Source organism: Marmota monax, unplaced genomic scaffold (assembly GCF_021218885.2).
Source record: "Marmota monax isolate L192 unplaced genomic scaffold, Marmota_monax_Labrador192_F-V1.1 WCK01_AAM20220418_F8-fsc00284, whole genome shotgun sequence".
In the NCBI taxonomy this organism is placed as follows: domain Eukaryota; kingdom Metazoa; phylum Chordata; class Mammalia; order Rodentia; family Sciuridae; genus Marmota; species Marmota monax.
Genome location: NW_026694275.1, coordinates 296,405 through 315,977, shown reverse-complemented (window position 1 = coordinate 315,977; position 19,573 = coordinate 296,405). Strand labels below are relative to the sequence as shown.

Sequence of the window (19,573 nt, the reverse complement as noted above, 5' to 3'; positions counted from 1 at the left end):
GTTATTAATTTAAGAAATGGAGCATCCTGGGGTAGGATGTTAATAGGCTATGCATGAGTAGCAGAGTATATGGGAACACTAGTTTCTGTTCAGTTTTATTTGTGAACCTAAAATTGCTCTAAAAAAATAAGTCTATTAAAAGTGCTATCAAGCCACGAAAAGACATGGGAGAACCTCAAGTACATACACCAAGGGCTGGGGATGTGGCTCAAGCGGTAGCGCACTCGCCTGGCATGCGTTCGGCCCGGGTTCAATCCTCAGCACCACATACAAAGATGTGTCCGATGAGAACTAAAATAAATAAATAATTTTTTTTTTAACAAAAGTACATACACCAAGTGAACATACACCAAGTGAAAGCTAATCTGAAAAGGCTACATAGCGGTCAACCAACTATGTAACATTCTAGAAAAGGCAAAACTTTTGACACTAAAATGATCCCTGGTTTCCAGAGGTTAAGGGGGTAGAAGGGAGGCATAGGAGTAGCACAGAGGATTTTACTGTAGTAAAACTATCCTGCATTGTACTATAATGGTAACAAATGTACAAGTATAGGGGTGTGGGATGTTGAGATAGTAGAGGAGACTACACATGTGATGGCAGGGAGTACATGCTGTACTTTGTGCTTATTTTTGTTGTGAACCCAAAACTGATCTAAAAAATAGTCTGTGGGTCTGGGAGTCTGGCTTAGTGGTAAAGTGTACAATTAATATGTGTGAGGCCGTGGTTCAGTCCCAATATCAAAAAGAAAAAAAAAAAAAACATGTCTATAAATTGTTTAATCTGGGCATGGTGGCCCTCCTATAGTTAGTCCTAGCTACTTGGGAAGCTGAGGCAGGAGGATCACTTGAGCCCAGGAATTGGAGGCCAGCCTGGACAACATAGAAAAAATAGGGCTGGTGTTGTAGCTCAGTGTCAAGAGTGCATGCCTAGTGTACATGAGGCCTTTGAGTTCAGTCCCTAACACTACCAAAAAGAAGAAGAAAAAAAAAACATTTGAACAAAATCAGTAAGGAAGTGTCATGGGTTATTTTGTAGTAAAAGTAAAATACATGTCAACAGCATAAAGTGCAGGAAGACAAAAATCAAAATATATTAATGTAAGAATCTTAAATTCTGAAGTGATATTAAAACCTGGAGTGTGGAGTTGGGTGAGTTCTTTATCTCAGGAATTCAAACAATGAGATTCTCAGACAGTAGAAGGTGAAAACAAAGTAGAAGAATTTATTAGAGCAAAGCAAAGTAAAACTCCCACAGTGGGGAGGGGACCTGAGAGTGTTGGGAGTGAATAGCTATTGTATAGGGTTTATATGGATCTATAAGTTTAAATCAGTCAGTCCCTGGCCCAATCAAAGTATTGATCAGGCATTTTCTTTATTTGGAGAGCCTGTGGACTCTCGGTCATATATATCCTGACTTCCTATGGACTCCAGGTCACATATGTCCCAATTTAAAAATAACATTTTTAGTGGGGCATACTGGTGCACACCCGTAATCCCAGCAGCTAGGGAGGCTGAGACAGGAGGATTGCAAGTTCAAAGTCTGCCTCAATGAAAAGCAAGACACTAAGCAACTCAGTGAGATCCTGTCAATAAAATACAAAATAGGGTTGGGAATGTGGCTCAGTGGTTGAGTGCCCCTGAGTTCAATCGCCAGTACCAAAAATAAAAATAATATTTTTGTAAGTTTCTCAGCAAAAATTTGTAGCTGCTTTAGTGTGTGCTTTGCTGCCCAGGAAGTCACCCAGGGACCCATTTCCCTATCATTTTAGCCTTATCTCTTCCTCCTGACCTCAGTATAGTAATACAAAAGAAGGCAGAAAATGAGACAAAAAAATAGATGGGACAATTAGGAAACAAATAGCAAAATAATATGTTCAAATATGATCATATCAGCAATCACATTTTTGATAATCTAAACACCCCAATTGCAGGTTACAGATGATTAGGTTGAGTAAAAACCAAGACCTGACTGTTGTTATTCCTGCAGGAAAAGCTCTTAAAATACATGAATAGGTTAAAAGTAAAATTAGGTCAAAAGATGTTACCATGCTAACAGTAATCCAATATAGTAATATTGGACAAAGTAGATTTCAGAGCAAAGATACCAAGAATAAAGAATGTAATTTCAACTAAGGGGTCAATTAATGAAGAAGCCGGGCTGGGGATGTGGCTCAAGCAGTAGTGTGCTTGCCTGGCATGCGGGCGGCCCGGGTTCGATCCTCAGCACCACATACAAACAAAGATGTTGTGTCCGCCGAAAACTAAAAAATAAATATTTTAAAAAATTCTCTCTCTCTCACTCTCTCATTTTCTCTCTCACTCTCTCTTTAAAAAAAAAATTAATGAAGAAGCCTTAACTATCCTAAATAAAGACTTAAAAATATACAAATCAAATTACAGGCTGGGGATATAGCTCAGTTGTGCCTGCCTCATGTGCACAAGGCCCTGGGTTCAATCCCCAGCACCACAAAATTTTTTTTAAAAAACACACAAGCCAGGTATGGTGGTGTGTGCCTGTAATCCCAGCAAATCAGGAGGCTGAGGCAGGAGATCACATGCTTGAGGCCAGCCTCAGGATTTTAGCAGGACCCTCAATAACTTAGACCTTGTCTCAAAATTTAAAAATGGGCTGAGGTGTAGCTTAGTAGCCGGATGCCCCTGGGTTCAATCCCAGTAACTACCCCCACAAATAACTTATAGGACAAGTAGGCATAAAATCAGCAAGGATAGCCAAGCACAGTGGTGCACACCTGTAATCCCAGTGGTTCAGGAGGCAGAGGCAAGCAGATTGTGAGTTCAAAGCCAGCCTCAGCAAAAGTGAGGCACTAAGCAACTCAGTGAGACCCTGTCTCTAAATGAAACACAAAATAGGGCTGGGGATGTGGCTCAGTGGTCGAGTGCCCCTGAGTTCAATCTGCAGTAACAACAACAACAAAAATAAGCAGGGATATAGTATACTATCAATCAAATTTATCTGGTTGATATTTATAGAAGACTCCATCCAACAACAAAATACATTTTTTTCAGTTACATGGACTGTTTATCATAATAATCTGTGTTCTAAGTCATAAAGTAAGTCTATAAATTCAACAAGAACCAAGACATAGAAAAGTTATCTGAGCACAATGAAATTGAACCAGGTATCATTAAGAAAGATCTGGAAAATCCCTAAATACTTGAAAATGAAACAGTGTACTTCTAAATAATCCATGGATCAAAGAAGAAATCAAAAGAGAACTTAGAAAATATTTTGAACTGGGGCTGGGGTTGTGGCTCAGTGGTACAGTGCTTCTAGCATGTGTGAGGCACTGGGTTCGATTCTCAGCACCACATACAAATATAAATAAAGGTCCATCAACAACTAATAAAATATTTTTTAAGAAGGAAAATATTTTGAACTGAGCAAAACCATATCATAACTTATGGAATTCTTCTAAAGCAAATAAACACCTTCATTTGGAGTGTTGGGGTGCAGCTCAGTAGTATTTTCCCAGTATGAGTGAGGCACTGGATTCAATCCCCAGCATAAACAAATCTACCAGAAATTAATATGTTTATTGTTTTCAGACCACAGATATGCGCAACCATGCCCAGCTCAGGATGCTTTCAAAACCAAAGCAAGCTGATATTCCCCCTCAAACCCTCCAGAAACCCTTGTTAGAACTGAAGAAGGATCTCAAAATAATGACTTCAGTTTTCACTTAATAAACAAGAAAAGGAAGAACAAATAAAACTCAAAGGATAAGAACAGAAATAAAAGGTAGAAATCAGTGAAAAACAATGGAGAAAATGAAACAAGATACTTGAATGCCAGATTTCCTTACAGTATTATTGATAATATCCCAAAGGCGCAAATAATCCAGATGTCCATTAATAGATGAATCAATAAACAAAACTTCGTGTATCCATACAGTGGAATATTATTCAACCATAAAAATGAATGAAGTGCTAGGCAGGCCTGTGGCAGGGCACACCTGTAATCCCTGTGACTTGAGAGGCTGAGGCAGGAGGACTGCAAGATTGTGCCCAACCTGGGCAATTTAGCAAGACCATTTCAAAATTTAAAAAAGGGATGGGGATGTAGCTCAGTGGTAAACTGTCCCTAAGTTCAATCCTCAGTACTCCCCCACCAAGAAAGGGAAGGGAGTACTGATACATTGTATAATATGGATAAACCTTAAATATTTGCTAAGTAAAATAAGCCACACACAAAGTCAAATATGTAGTGTATGACTTCACTGATATGAGATACCTAGAATAGCAAATTCATAAACAAAATGTGAATTAGAGGTTACCAAAGGCTAGGGGAAAGGAATGAGGTAATGGGGAGTTTTATTTTTTTGTGGAGCCAGGGTTTGAATGCAGGGTTGCTTAACCACTGAGCCACATCACCAGCCCTTATGTTTTATGTAGAGACAGGGTCTTAGTGAGTTGCTTACAGCCTCACTAAGTTGCTGAGTTTGGCTTTGAATTGGTGATCCTCCTGCCTCAGCCTCTCAAAGTGTTGGAATTACAGATGGCACCACTGAGCTCTACATGGAGAGTTATTTTTAATATGTACAGGGATTTGTTTCAGGTAATGAAAATTTCAGAAATGGTGGTAATAGTTGCACAATTTAAGAATGTATTCAATGCTTTTGAACTACATAAATGGTTACATGGGAGGCTGAAGTTGTAGCTAGGTGGTAGAGGGCTTGTCTAGCATGCTGGATTCCCTGGGTTCCATCCCAAGGACTGAAATAAATGCTAAAATGGCAAATTTTGGTACACATTTTGCAATTTTAAAACAGTGTAATACTAAAATTGTTGAATTGTAGAGGCTGGGGTTGTGGCTGAGCAGCAGAGCGCTTGCTTAGCACCTGAGAGGTCCTGGCTTCGATCCTCAGCACCACATAAAAATAAATAAAATAAAGATATTGTGTTCAACTACAACAAAAAAACAAATCTTAAAAAAAATTGAATTGTACTTTTTCTTATTTTTTTTTGGGGGGGGGGTGTGTGTGGATAATATGGTGGTACAGGGAATTGCACCCAGGAGGGCGCTCTACCACTGAGCTACATCCCCAGCCTTTTTCTTTTTTAAATTTTGACTGGCCTCAAAGTTGCCACCCTGTCTCGGGTTCCCCAGTAGCTGAGACTATAGGTGTGTGAGCTACACCCTAGCTTGAATTGTGCACTGTAAATGGATTTACTGTGTGGTTATGTGAATTTGTATGTCAATAAAGTTGTTTTAAAAGAGTGCATACTGTATGATTTCATTTATATAAAACTCTAAAAAATGCAAATGGGGTTGGGGGTGTGACTCCGTGATAGAGTGCTTGCCTGGCATGCATGAAGCCTGGGGTTTGATTTCTAGCACCCCACCCCAAAGTAAAATAAAAGGACTGGGGGGCTAGGGATGTAGCTCAAGCGGTAGCGCGCTTGCCTGGCATGCGTGTGGCCCGGGTTTGATCCTCAGCACCACATACAAACAATGATGCTGTGTCCGCCAAAAAAAACCTAAACAATAAATATTAAAATTCTCTCTCTCTCTCTTTAAAAATAAATAAATAAACAAATAAAAATAAAAGGACTGGGAGTATAGCTCAATGGTAAAGCACTCCTAGGTTTGATCCCCAGTACCTTTCCGCCGGCCCCCCAAAAGGACAAAAAACATATACAAACTAATATATGGTAACAAAAAGCAACCCTAATTCCCTCACTACCTCATTTTTTCCCCTTCATTTTTTCAAAAACCTTCTCTGGTCCTTAAGTCTATGTTAATATTGGTCTTGGGAAAAAGTCAGAGGTCCAGACCTCTGAGTTTTCCAGTCTTATCTAATAGAGCATCCTCCACAAATAGTCTACCCAGCAGGCAATTTTCTCCTAAGCTACATTCACAATAAGAAACATTCAAGCCAGGCACGGTGGAGCTCTGGAGACTGGAAGGAGAGAGTGGTCTCATTTCGCTAAGGTAAAGAAGTCATTTGGTACTGGGGTTGGGATCTTAAGTAGTCCTTAAAGTGTGGTTTAAGAGCCTGTGACTCGCTGATAGCTAGGCGGGCCCTGGAACTCCACTTCCCAGGAGGTCTCGGGGCGTCGAGTGAAGACTGCGTCCAACCATGGGGTGGGACTCAGTCGCTACCCGGATCTACCCGGATGTGTCGCTGAGCTCTCACAGCTTGTCTTTCCTAGCCCCACTCAAGACCTCCCGGAGGCTTCGCCAGCCGGCCAGCAGGCCAGCAGCAGTCCATCGGGCGCTGGATAAAGATCAGACTTTGCCGGGTAACCTTTATGGACAGACAGACCCTCCCACAGCCAACTACCTTCTTCTCAGCTAGAGTCTCCCTATTCCCCCAGGACAGTTGCCTTAGGATTTGAGCTACTCCCTGAATGGAAGGAATTTGCTGGGGGTGGGGTGGAGTGAGATATGTGTAGGTCTGGGAGATTGACCCAACCCTTCCGATTTGTGAATCCTATGTTGTGTGTGTGTGTGTGTGGGGGGGGGCACCTCTCTGTCCCAGGCTTAGTAGTCCTTATGAAACCGGAGTAAACTACCCTTGGTGGAGAATGTGAGGAAAGTGCTGAGTGGGCTTGTGGTTTCTGTGATTGGGTCACTAGACTTGCCCCTCCTTAGGTTAAGTTTCCTAAGTTTCAGATAAAAACCCTCCTCCTCCTCCCACCCCTCCCCCAGGGTTGGGAAGTGTTCACTAGGTTTCAATCATCTACAAGCGCCTTGAAAGTCTCCTTTGACCAGTCTTGAATCAAAGCAGTCAGTCTTTTTTTTTTTAATATTTATTTATTTAGTTTTCGGCAGACACAACATCTTTGTTTGTATGTGGTGCTGAGGATCGAACCCGGGCCGCACACATGCCAGGCGAGCGCGCTACCGCTTGAGCCACATCCCCAGCCCAGCAGTCAGTCTTCAATGTAAAAAGCTTCCTCTGTTCTGTAGATAACTAAATTGAAGAAAGTAGTAAATAAAAATGGGAAACTTATACTGAATTGTTTTGGTTTCAGAAAGTTACAGAGTAATTTTACATGGATGTAGACAGAGGTGGGAAGATTGCAACTTGGAGAATGTGTTATAAACAGTACTATTCTGAGCTGATCCTGAATATTGCTGATTTATTTTTGTACTGGGGATTGAACCCGGGGGCACTTAACCAATGAACCTCAGCCCCATCCGCCTTTTTAAATTATTAAATAGGGTCTCAGTAGCTGAGTAGCTGAGGCTGGCTTTTGAACTTGCAGTCCTCCTGCCTCAGTCTCCAGAGCTGCTGGGATTGCAGGTGGGTTGCCACCATGCCTGACTTGAATGTTGTGAATATATGGTGAATATAGCTTAGGAGAAAATTGCCTGCTGGGTAGACTATTTGTGGACGATACTTGATAAGACTGGAAGAGCTGGGGCTGTAGCTCAGTGGTAGAGCGTTTGCCTAGCACGTGTAAGGGACTGGGTTCAATCCTCAGCACCACGTAAAAATAAAATAAAGGTATTGTGTCCATCTACAAAAAAAAAAAAAAAAAAAGACTGGAAGACACAGGAGTGCACCACTAGATCCGGCCTAATTTGCCTTTTAATGTATAGCCTCTCCTTTCCACCAAACTAAGTTTCTAGGGTTAAGGAAGTTTTTATTGTTTTTACCCCTTTAAAGAATCCTCCCAGCAGTGCAGTGCCTAGGGTAGAATCTGGGAGAATGTATGGATAGTGGTGGTGATGAGGAAAATTGTGCATGATCCTTGACAAGGACAGCGTGGTGCCAGATGTTGGAGTTGATGTAAACCTTTTCTCATACAGGTGATGAACAACCTAAAATATTTTCCTTTCTTTAAATAATTCCTAGCTTTTTCTCAGAGCCCCCAACCCTTTAAAATATTTTTATCATTATTTTGAGACTTTATAACTATTAAAAATTTCAAACACATACATGAGAAAACAGTGTCCAGAATACATGGGCTTAATACAAATAAGTGAATTGTGCAAAGAAGCCCCCCCCCCCCCCGGCCACCGCGCACCTGGGACTTTTGCTAAACCCTGCCTTTCATAGAGATTTTGCTATGAATGAAGGTGTTTATAAGAAGTTGGTACTGCTTTGGCTTTTCTTATTTCTGTGATATTCTGACTGCAAACTATTACCTAGGCACCCAGCCATTAGTGTGCCATGTATAGTCATTATCTGTAGACCATATATGCCAGGAACACTAGTAGATCTAAACCAAGATAAACAAGTACAGATAACTTTTCCCAGTTATTTTAGGGGCTGAACTTAGGGTACAAAGTAGTCTTTGTGCTTAAGTTTTACCCTGGTTCTGCAACATACCATCCCTCAATTGTACTGTTGTCCTGAAAGCAGTCTCTTTGAGCAGGAGTTTCAGACACTGGATGATATCTAAGGAGGCTGGAAGTGGGGTTGCATAGGCTAACTGGTATAGCAATTCATAGGAAGAAGAGAATCCAGACAGGAAGTCAAAAAAGGCTATTCACAGGTAGTGTGGTGGTGGCTTTGCCCTGTTATCATAGAATTTGTGTAATTGTTATGCCTATTCCTAGGGCATAGTTGCCCATCAGAGCTGAATTATGCTCTGGACTTTTTTTTAGGTATGGGATCTATGGATGGTCTCCCTGGTTAGAATTATGTGAGCAGAGAGCTACCCCTAGTGGGCTTATGTGAAACATGCTCTGAAGGCCAACTTCTCTTTAAACTGACCCATGATGAGGGTTTTTTTTTTTTTTTTCTTTTGTTTGCCTAATAAGACAGCAATATGGGAATGTTATTTCTCTAAATTACCAAGGTGAGAAATTCTCATTTTTATCCCTGTAACCAAATACATATGACAATCCCCTTTCCTCCATGTTCTGACGCTTGAAGAAATTAATGTTATAAAGATTGAGTCTGGGGCTGGGATTGTGGCTCAGTGGCAGAGTGCCTGCCTTGCAAGTATGAGACACTGGTTTCAATCCTTAGTACCACATAAAAATAAATAAATAAAATAATGGTATTGTGTCCATCTATAACTACAAAAATATTTTAAAAATAAATAAAAAAGATTGAGTCTGGCTGGGCATGGTGGCACACACTTATAATCCAAATAGATTGGGAGGCTGAGGTAGGAGGATTGTGAGTTAAAAGCCAGCCCTCAGGGGCTGGGGTTGTGGCTTAGTGATAGAGTACTAGCCTCGCATGTGTGAGGTACTGGGTTTGATCCTCAGCACCACACAAAAATAAATAAACAAAATAAAGGTATTGTGTTCATATCTCTCTCTCTCTCTCTCTCTCTCTCTCTATATATATATATATATATATATATATATATATATATATATATATATGCCAGTCTCAGCAATTTAGCGAGGCCCTAAGCAACTCATCAAGTCCCTGTCTCTAAATGAAATATAAAAAGGCCTGGTGATGTGGCTCAGTGGTTAAGTGCCCCTTGGTTGAATCTCTGCTTCAGAAAAAAGAAAGAAAGAAAATGAGAGAGATTTAGTCTGCTGAGTGTGGTGGTATACACCTGTAATCCCAACAGGTTAGGAAGCTGAGGCAGAAGGATTCCAAGTTCAGAGCTAGTCTTAGCAACTTAGTGAGATCCTAAGTAATTTAGCAAGACCCTGTCTCAAAATAAAAAGGGCTGGGGATGTAGCTTAGTGGTTAAGCACCCCTGGGTTCAGTCCCCAGTACTGAACAAAAGCAAAATTGCAATAACCAAGAATCTAAAGTAGAATGTACTCCACATCATGTACAACCACAAAAATGGGAAGTTGTACTCCATGTATGTATGATATATCAAAATATATTCTACTGTCATGTATAACTAAAAAGAACAAGTAAATTTTTTTAAAAAGAAAGTAGAATGCTTTGCAGCTTAAATTGAGGGCAGGACAGTGATAGGGTATTAATATGGGGGTGTAAACATGAGAGCACATGTTTATATATACTTCTGGAGATTATCTATGTCATATCATTTACTCTGAAATACTTGATTCATGAAAAAATGGACAACAGCATGGTGGTGTTGTTTTGTTCAGATAAGGTGGGAAGATGGTATGAGATCTCTGGTTTTTCTAGCATTGAAACCATATTACAGAATTTTTGCCTTCCCTCAGTAGTATAGTATTAGCAGAATTAAGAAGTCCAGGGCCGAGGGTGTTGTTCAGTGGTAGAGCAACAGTCTGGCATTTGAGAAGCCCTGAAATGGATTTCTAACACCACACACAAAAAAAATAAAACAACAACATCAACAACAAAAATGAAACAAATGAACAAAATACATCATCATAGCTTCTAACACTTAATGAGGACTGTGTATATGACAGTGATTAATAAACTACGCATATCTTCTTTTATTTAACACAGGTTAAGAACTTGCCCAAGTTCATGAAGCTTAGGAAGCTTTTTGACTCCAGGAAGTCCGACTTCGGAGCCTTGACTCTTTTTTGGTACTGGGGATTGAACCTGGGGGGGTGCCTTGGCACTGAAATACATCCTCAGCTCTTTTTATTATTATTTTTTAAAATTTTGAGACAAGGTGCCCAGGCAAGCATCCAACTTACAAGGCCTCCTGCCTTAGCCTCCTGAGTTGCTGGAATAAAGAAAGGCATGAGCCACTGAGACTGGCTACACTTATTTTTTTAAAATTAATCAATCCCCATTTACTGAACACCTGCAATGTTAGCACCTTTGATAAAGTATATCCAGACCTTATGACAAATGTGTAACAAATAACTATTATATGGTGAGTACCATTTTTCAATCTTGGAAACCTTTCTATGCCTATGTTTTTTGAAATTATAGTTACCATTTCCTGAGTACCTGTAATATGTTAGCACCTTTGATATAGTATATCCAAACCTTATGACAACAACTTAACATTCATACCTATGTATATGAATAGTTTTTAATATGTCTGGATTTACAACTTTTGAGAATCTGACAACTTTGGATCAGTTGTATGTGAATAATTTATTTATACACATACATATAATATTTTCACAATCCCAGAGGTGGCTTCTAGAACCAACTAAAGCCTGTCCTCTCACAGTCCACAAGCTCCAGCGGACTGTAAAGTGTAAAAACAGTTCAGTGTAAAAACTCTTGTCCTATACAAGCTTTCCCAGATTACTCTTCTATGGTGTTAGGGGCACAGGGAGTATGTGTGTGTGTGTGTGTGTGCGGGGGGGGGGGGGGTGCTTTCCTTTCTCTTCCTTCTCGGAAATGTTTATAAAGCTCCCTAAATTAACCAAATATCTCTGAATATTTTTTTCTCTTGTACATAGGATTACAAGGGAAGAATGCAGACCATCAAATGTGTGGTTGTAGGAGATGGGGCTGTGGGTAAGACCTGCCTCCTCATCAGTTACACTACAAATGCATTTCCTGAGGAGTATATCCCCACTGTCTTTGACAACTATAGTGCCCAAACATCTGTGGATGGCCAAATCGTCAGCCTGAATCTGTGGGATACTGCTGGCCAAGAAGAATATGATCGATTGCGGACACTCTCCTACCCCCAGACCAATATTTTTGTCATTTGTTTTTCCATTGGCAACCCATCCTCTTATGCCAATGTGAGGCATAAGTGGCACCCAGAAGTCTCCCATCATTGCCCCAATGTACCTGTTCTGCTGGTAGGCACTAAGAGGGACCTGCGAAGTGACCATGAGACAGTGAAGAAGCTGAAGGAACAGAGCCTAGTGCCCACAACTCCTCAACAAGGCAATTCGCTGGCTAAGCAGGTAGGGGCTGTGAAGTATCTGGAATGTTCAGCCCTGATGCAGGATGGGGTACATGAGGTGTTTTTGGAAGCTGTCCGGGCAGTGCTTTACCCTGCCTCAAAGAAGAATGCTAAGAAATGTGTCCTCTTGTAGCTTTTGGGTGCTACTTTGGAGACTGCACCTAAAAATGTAAAGGAAGCTTCCTTTGATAGTAGTTGCAAGTGCCAGCATGAGCCATTTCTCTCTTCCCCTAGAAGCCCTAGACTCCTGGTTATTTGGCTTTTGGAGGAACCTAGAAGACAGACTATTTCATACACAACTGCTTTTAAGTTTGGTATGAACCTTGTGGAGGAAGTTTGTGTGTGTCTATCTGTATCCCCTGTCACAAGCAGTAAAAGGAGATGCCACTGAATGCTGTTCTTTTTTCTACTGGCCAAGCCGTGATGAAGCACAGCAATCTTCATGCTGTCCTTGGGAAGCATTTGCTTGTCTGCTTTGAAATCTAACTTTGACTTTCTTTGCTGTATCTACCATTGAGCAAGTGCCTCAGACAATGATTTTTAAATCACTGCCTTAAACTTTTAGATATTCTAATTTTTTTTTGTGATCCTGGGGATTGAACCTAGGATCTCATGCATGCCACATAAGCACCATTGAGCTGCACCCCCAGTCTTGATATGCTAATTTTCCCATATTGGTGAAACCTCAGGGTTCTTTACCACTTAACTACATCCCCACTCCTTTTGACTTTTTGAGACAGGGTCTCACTAAGTTGCCCAGGCTGGCCTCAAACTTGTGATTCTCCTGCCTCAGCCTCCTAAGTAGCTAGGATTATAGGTGTCCTAATATACTGAGTTTTTGAAAGCCATTTTATTTGTGTTATGCATGTTCCCAATGTTGACACATTCCTCTTATTCTTGAGATGAGACATTTTCACAAAAATGGTTAAGCATCATTTTCCAAAAATCTGAGCTAGTAATAGATGTTCATTTTTAAAGGGTTCTATCTATTGTCCAATAAGCTCAGGAATCAGCAATTTATATAAAACCCATCAGGTTTCTTTACAGTAGAACTTTATAACTTATTATGTATGCATTGTTTCCCACACTTATTTCACCACTGAACATTTTTGGAGGTCCCATATAATACCAGATAATAGTTTCAGAGAAGTTGGGTTAGTGGAAACTGGGAATTCTCAATGAGGCTTAAAAAAATGCAAAAAGCATAATGTGGTCCTGTTCTTTTTGATGTTTTCCTCATTATGCCTTTGAGACAAATGTTTATATCAGCCATGGACTTATTATTGGTTCCTCTGCTTCAGGAGATGGGTTTGGCATTTAGTGATGATAGTGCATGCACTGCAGATAGGGTCCCACAGTGAGATCTGCTATTAGATTCCACTAGCACTGTCGACTTCGTGATGTGGAAGTTATTCAATCCCTCAAAAAGCTGTATCTGAGTCTTCTGTGTGGTCCCTTTCCCTCTTAGTCACTTCCTGTAAAATAAACCCACTCAAGGTCAATTCCCTAAATAAAACAAAAACAAAACAATTAAACTGTCCTGCTGATAACGCCAAGGTCGCGGGTTCGTTCCCCAAATGCCGCAGTCTGGCTGGGCACAATCAGGAGCCACTTGTCAAAAGAAACTAACTTTATTTTTAGAACCACACACGACAAACAAAATAGTCTCTCAGGAAAAACCCTCAGAGCCTCAACTGCCACCACCGGCTTTCCACAAGCCTCTCTCTCCCACACAAGCTTCTCTCCACCTCCCACAATCCTCCTGCTCTTGAGGCCGATTGGCTGGGTCACGTGGGCGGAGCCAAAAAAGTCCCCCAATGAGCAGCTCCGTGGTCTGAAAGGGCAGGGAAACAGTCCAATGAGCATCACCGCAGAGGAGCCAATCAGCTAGATGTTGCTGGGGCTGCTGTGAGCCAATCGTCAGCCGGCAGCTGGAAGTTTGCTGGCAGCTGGAAGTTTGCTGGGGCCCCTTCGGCTGTGGCTCTCAACATTAAGAGGCCTTATTTACCACTGAGCCACATTCCCAGCCATTTTTATTTTAAGACAGGGTCTCACTAAGTTGCTTAGAGCCTTGCTTAGTTGCTGAGGCTAGCCTCAAACTTGCAATGCTCCTGCCTCAGCTGTCAGACTCCCAAATTATTGGATTATTGGTGTGCACTATCATGCCTGGCCCAATTTTTTTGTTTGTTTGTTTGGTGCTTGTAATGGAACCCAGGGCCTGGTGTATACAAGGCAAGCACTTTACCACTGAACTATATCCCCAACCCTTTTTAATTTTTTAAAATTTGAAACAGGGTTTCACAAAGTTGCTGAAGCTGGCCTTGAACTTCTAATCTTCCTGCCTTAGTTTTTCAAGTACCTAAGATTACAGGGTAGCTTGTTCTAGTTTTTTTTTTTTTTTTTTTTTTTTTTTGGTACCAGGGATTGAACTCAGGGGCACTCGACCACTGAGCCACATCCCCAGCCCTGTTTTGTATGTTATCTAGAGACAGGGTCTCATTGAGTTGCTAAGCACCTCACCATTGCTGAGGCTGGCTTTGAACCCATGATCCTTCTGTCTCGGCCTCCTGAGCCGCTGGAATTACAGGTATGCACCACTGGGCCCAGCTCTTTTATCTCTTTTAACAGCTCCCAAGAGTTGGAATATTCCGTCCCCCTTGTGGTTATATAGGATATCAGGCTTTGCTAGAGTTGCTCAGCTTGCCATCTCCCAGTATGCCAGCTTCTCCTTTTCTCCTTGTCTTTTTGACCTTCATTTGGTATGGAAGGAATACTTCTTCATATGGCAAATAATGGTTGATAATTTCTCTGTGCATACCCCATTCTACCATGCCAAATAGCACTGGGTTTTTGAGAATTGAGAAATGAAGGTCATAAGATCTGTACTTGGGCTGGGGATGTGGCTCAAGCAGTAGCGCTCTTGCCTGGCATGCATGCGGCCCAGGTTCGATCCTCAGCACCACATACAAACAATGATGTTGTGTCCGCCGAAAACTAAAAAAAAAAAAAACAAAAAAACTGTACTTACCCCTGCAGTGGGTAAAGCATTTTGCTTGGGTTATTTTGACTGATGTTCCCTGGGATGCTTACAGAACATAAAGGCTTATACAGGCTAGAAACATGGCTGCCACCTGTGTGGCTGTCTATGAGAATTAACCTGATTTAATTTTTATGGTGCTGGGGATTGAGCCATGGTTTCACACATTAGGCAAGTGTTCTACCATATAGCTATATCCCCAGCCCTTCTTGGGGAACTTTCTGTTTAGCTACTGTCTTTTTTTTTTGGTACTGGGGATTGAACCCAGAGATACTTTATCACTGAGCCACATCCCAGCCCTTTTTTATATTTTATTTAGAGACAGGTTCTCCCTGAGTTACTTAGTGCCTCACTAATTTGCTGAGGCTGGCTTTGAACTTGGGATCCTCCTGCCTCAGCCTCCCAAACCGCTGGGATTATGGCGTGCACCCCTGTGCCCAAGTTACTGTCATCTTTTATTTTTTCCTAAATTTTTTTTAGTTGTAGTTGGACACAATACCTTTATTTATTTATTTTTATGTGGTGCTGAGGATCAAACCCAGTGCATCACATGTGCTAGGCAAATGCTCTACCACTGAGCCACAACCCCTGCCCTACTGTCATCTTTTCAAATGATTTTTATTTATTTATTTTGGTACCAGGGATTGAACTCAGGGGCACTCAACCACTGAGCCACATCCCCAACCCTACTTTTTATTTTATTTGGAGACAGGGTCTCATTGAGTTGCTTAGTGCCTCCCTTTTGTTGAAGCTGGCTTTAAACTTGAGATTCTCCTGTCTCAGCCTCCGAAGCTGGTGGGATTACAGGCAAGCAAGGCGCTTAAGTGACTTTCAATTTAACAGTGCCTCCTACTCCACTTTTGCCTAGCAAGTTACTAAACGTAGGCCTGGGTTTTGTGTGGGCGAACAGTTTTCTTCTAATAAATGGAGGTGTAATCCTCAAGTCTAAGTAGGAGTCCTTTTTATACTGGACTGATTTGATGGTCTTGAGTATACACTGACAACTTGGTTTTTATATTTAAAAGGAATTTGTATGAAGATCAACTTGCTGAAATTATTCAAAACAAATGATAATAAACTTTTCTGATTTTACCAGAAAAAAAATCAAAGCAATTCCTCTCCCTTCTTCTTTGAGTGCTTTCTAAATTCTCTTCAACTTGCAAAGGATGAAATAATTATAACTGTCATATTGCACAGTGCACCAACATGTAACTGTACTTGTTTTTCTTTACCAGATAATCAGGGTAGGGAACTGTGTTCTAATATTGATTCTCTCATTCTTGCCCCCACTTATCCATCCTCAGGATTTAGCTTCTCTTCCAGATTCTCACTAATAACAGGTCAGTTAGTTCTGTGCAGGCAATTTTTTTTTCTCAAACTACAGTTAGTAAATAATTTAGGTCTTGTATGTTACAAGCACTACTACATTAGGGACTAAGTGTAAAGACACATCACTTAATATCCTTTGCCCCTTTCACTATCTCAGCAATATATCCTATGTGTTATTTTTAAAAATGTGTGACTAATTCTGGATGGTAATTGGGTATGGTGTAGTGCACTAACACTAAGTGTACTAGTAAGGAAGAGCAAAATCATGTTGTTTCTTTTCTTGGTACTAGGGATTGAATCCAGGTGCGTTCTACCACTAAGTTACATCCTCAGTATTTTTATTTTTTATTTTGAGAAGAGATCTAAGTTGCTGAGGCTGATGTTTAAAAAAAAAAAAAACAGTTTTGAAGCTGGGATGTAGCTCATTGGTAAGGCATGTGCTTAGTAATGTGCAAGGCCCTGGGTTTGATACCCTGCACCATAAAAACAAAATACTCCCTCAGTAAAACTGAGGGATAGTTTTAGCTCCATAAAATTCACCTATTTCAAGTGTATAATTTAATAATTTTTAGTAAATTTAGTTGTGCAAACATCACCAAAATGCAATTTTAGAACATTTCTATGACTCCAGGAATGCTTCATGCAGTTTATCCCTGTTAATAGTCCACTGCCATTCCTAGACAACCACTAGTCTTTCTTTTATAACTCTCTTCATCTAGCATAATGTCTTCAAATTCCATTTTATATCACATATCAGTACTTAATTTCTTTTTATTGTTAATATTCCATTGTATGAATATATCTTATTTCTCTATTCATCAGATTGACATTTGGGTTTTCACTTCACTTTTTATTATCACTAATATGTGTGTACAATGTTTTTTTTTTTTTAAAGAGAGAGAGAGGGAGAGAGAGAGAGAGAAAGAGAGAATCTTATTTTTTTTTTTTTTTTTTAGTTTTCGGCGGACACAACATCTTTGTTTGTATGTGGTGCTGAGGATTGAACCCGGGCTGCACGCATGCCAGGCAAGTGCGCTACCGCTTGAGCCACATCCCCAGTCCAATGTACAACGTTTTTTGTGTATATATGATTTTACTTATTTTTTATTATAATTAGTCGCACATGACAGCAGAATGCATTTCAATTCATCATACACAAAAGGAGTGCAACATTTCAATTATCTGGTTGTACATGGTGTAGAGACGCACCATTTATGCAATCATACATGTACTTAGGGTAATGATATCTACCTCATTCCACCATCTTTCCTACCCTCATAACCTCTCCCCACCCTCCCCTTTGCCCAATCCAAAGATCCTCCATTCTTCCCTTCCATCCCCATTATAGATCAGCATCCACTAGTGAGAGAAACATTCAGCCTTTAATTCATTGGGATTGGCTTACTTCACTTAGCATAATATCCTCCAATTCCATCCATTTACCTGCAAATGCCACAATTTTATTCTTTTTTAATGCTGAGTAATATTCGATTGTGTATATATACCAGTTTCTTTATCCATTCATCTACTGATGGGCATCTAGGTTGGTTCCAGTTTAGCTATTGTGAATTCAGCTGTTATAAACATTGGTGTGGCTATGTTACTATGGTATGCTGATTTTAAGCCCTTTGGGTATAAACCAAGGAGTGGGATAGCTGGGTAAAATGTTGTTTCCATTCCAAGTTTTCTGAGGAATTTCCACACTGCTTTCCAAAGTGGTTGCATGAATTTGCAGTCCCACCAGCAATGTATGAGTGTACTTTTTTTCCCCACATCCTTGTACATATGATTTCAATTGTTGGGTAGAAAAAGTAGGAGTGAAATTTCTGGGTCATGTGTTATATGAATGAAAAACCATTTTCTTGTTGGTGCTGGGGACTGAACCCAGGGCCTTGAACAGTCCAAGCTCACACTACCAGTAAGCTACACCCCCAAACCTAAAACCATGTTTTGAGTCAAGATAGGAGGCTTTAACAATAATATATTTGAAGTCCTCTTTCACATCCTATAAGCCTCCATCTATCTCTCATTGAATCTGCTTTTCTTCAGGCACAAGCATTTAAGAAGCAATATAGTATATTAAATAACTAATGAAAGGTATATTAAAAACATTTCAGGGGCTGAGGTTGTGGCTCAGTGGTAGAGTGCTCACCTAGCACACATGAGGCACTGGGTTCAAACCTCAGTGCCACATAAAAACGAAATAAATATATTGTGTCCATCTATAACTAAAAAATAAATATTTTAAAAAAATATATTTCAGTGGCTGGGGGGTGTAGCTCAGTGGTAATGTGCTTGCCCAGCATGCATTGAAGCCTTGAGTTTGATCCCTAGTACCATCAAAAAGGTCAATTCTAGGGGATGGGGTTGTGGCTCAGTGGTAGAGCACTCACCTAGCACATGCAGGGTGCTGGGTTCGATCCTCAGCACCACATAAAAATAAAATAACAATATTGTGTTGAACTACAAATAAATAAATAAATAAATAAATAAAAATTTTAAAAAGGATCAATTCTACTGCTTTTTTTTTTTTTTTTTTTTTTGGCAGTACAGGGGATCAAAAGCAGAGCCACTTTACCACTGAGATACATCTCCAGCCATTTTTTAAAAAGAAATTAAAATTACTAAGTTATTCAGGTTGGCTTCAAATTTTTGATCCTCCTGCCTCAGTTGCTTGAGTTTTTGGGATTCTAGATGTGTGCCATTGTGCCTGGTCTAACTACTGTTAGAACATTGTTCCCATGAAGTATCCATTAAAAATATGAGGAAAAGGCCTGGTGCAGTAGTGCATGCCTGTAATCCCAGAGGATGGGGAAGCTGAGGCAGGAGGATCACAAGTTCAAAACCAGTCTCAGCACCTTAGCAAGGTACTTAGAAACTCAACGAGATCCTGTCTATAATAAATTATACACACACACACACACACACACACATATATGGGCTGTGGATATTGCTCAGTGGTTTAGCACCCCTGGGTTTAATCCACAGAACCAAATATATATATGGAAAAGCTCTATGAAATGGTACAATAAGACTTCCAGTTTATATTATTAAGTGAAAAAAGGCAAGGTGAAAAGAGTACACACAGCATGCTACCATTTCTGTTAAGGAAAAAAGGGGAAAATAAGAATATAGACAGATATACATGTGCTTATTTATTTTGTACCAGGAATTGAATCTAGGGGTGCTTAACCACTAAGCCACATCCTCAGCCCTTTTTGAGACAGTCTCCCTAAATTTCTAGGGCCTCACTATGTTGCTGAGGCTGGCTTTAAACTTGCAATCCTCTTGCCTCAGCTCTCAAGCTCAGCAGTTCTTATAGGTGAGAACTACCACTCCTAGCCATGTGTTTATTTTTGAAAAACAAACTATAGGACATACCAGAAACTATAGGAAATGGTTATTTATAATGGATGGGAATGGGATAGAGGTTACAGGCAAGGGAGCAAGACTTCTGTGGGATTGGCTTTTTATTTTTTGGTATTCAGGA

The 19,573-nt window shown here is 40.4% G+C and overlaps 1 protein-coding gene across 5 annotated transcripts; it reads left to right on the top strand.

The window, feature by feature from the left end:
- Positions 1-6,112: 6,112 nt before the first annotated feature.
- On the top strand, positions 6,113-13,252 carry LOC124108616 (rho-related GTP-binding protein RhoG). Of its 5 annotated transcripts, none has more exons than XM_058586280.1 (4): positions 6,113-6,266; positions 7,640-7,782; positions 10,340-10,422; positions 11,260-13,252. In XM_058586280.1, the coding sequence occupies exon 4, from the start codon at positions 11,275-11,277 to the stop codon at positions 11,848-11,850; it is 576 nt and encodes a 191-aa protein (XP_058442263.1). In that variant the 5' UTR covers positions 6,113-6,266; positions 7,640-7,782; positions 10,340-10,422; positions 11,260-11,274; the 3' UTR covers positions 11,851-13,252. The 5 variants fall into 5 exon arrangements, with proteins under 5 accessions (XP_058442263.1, XP_046323057.1, XP_046323059.1 ...); XM_058586279.1 differs by having other exon boundaries at positions 6,114-6,266; positions 10,340-10,718; XM_046467101.2 differs by lacking the exon at positions 7,640-7,782.
- Positions 13,253-19,573: the final 6,321 nt, after the last annotated feature.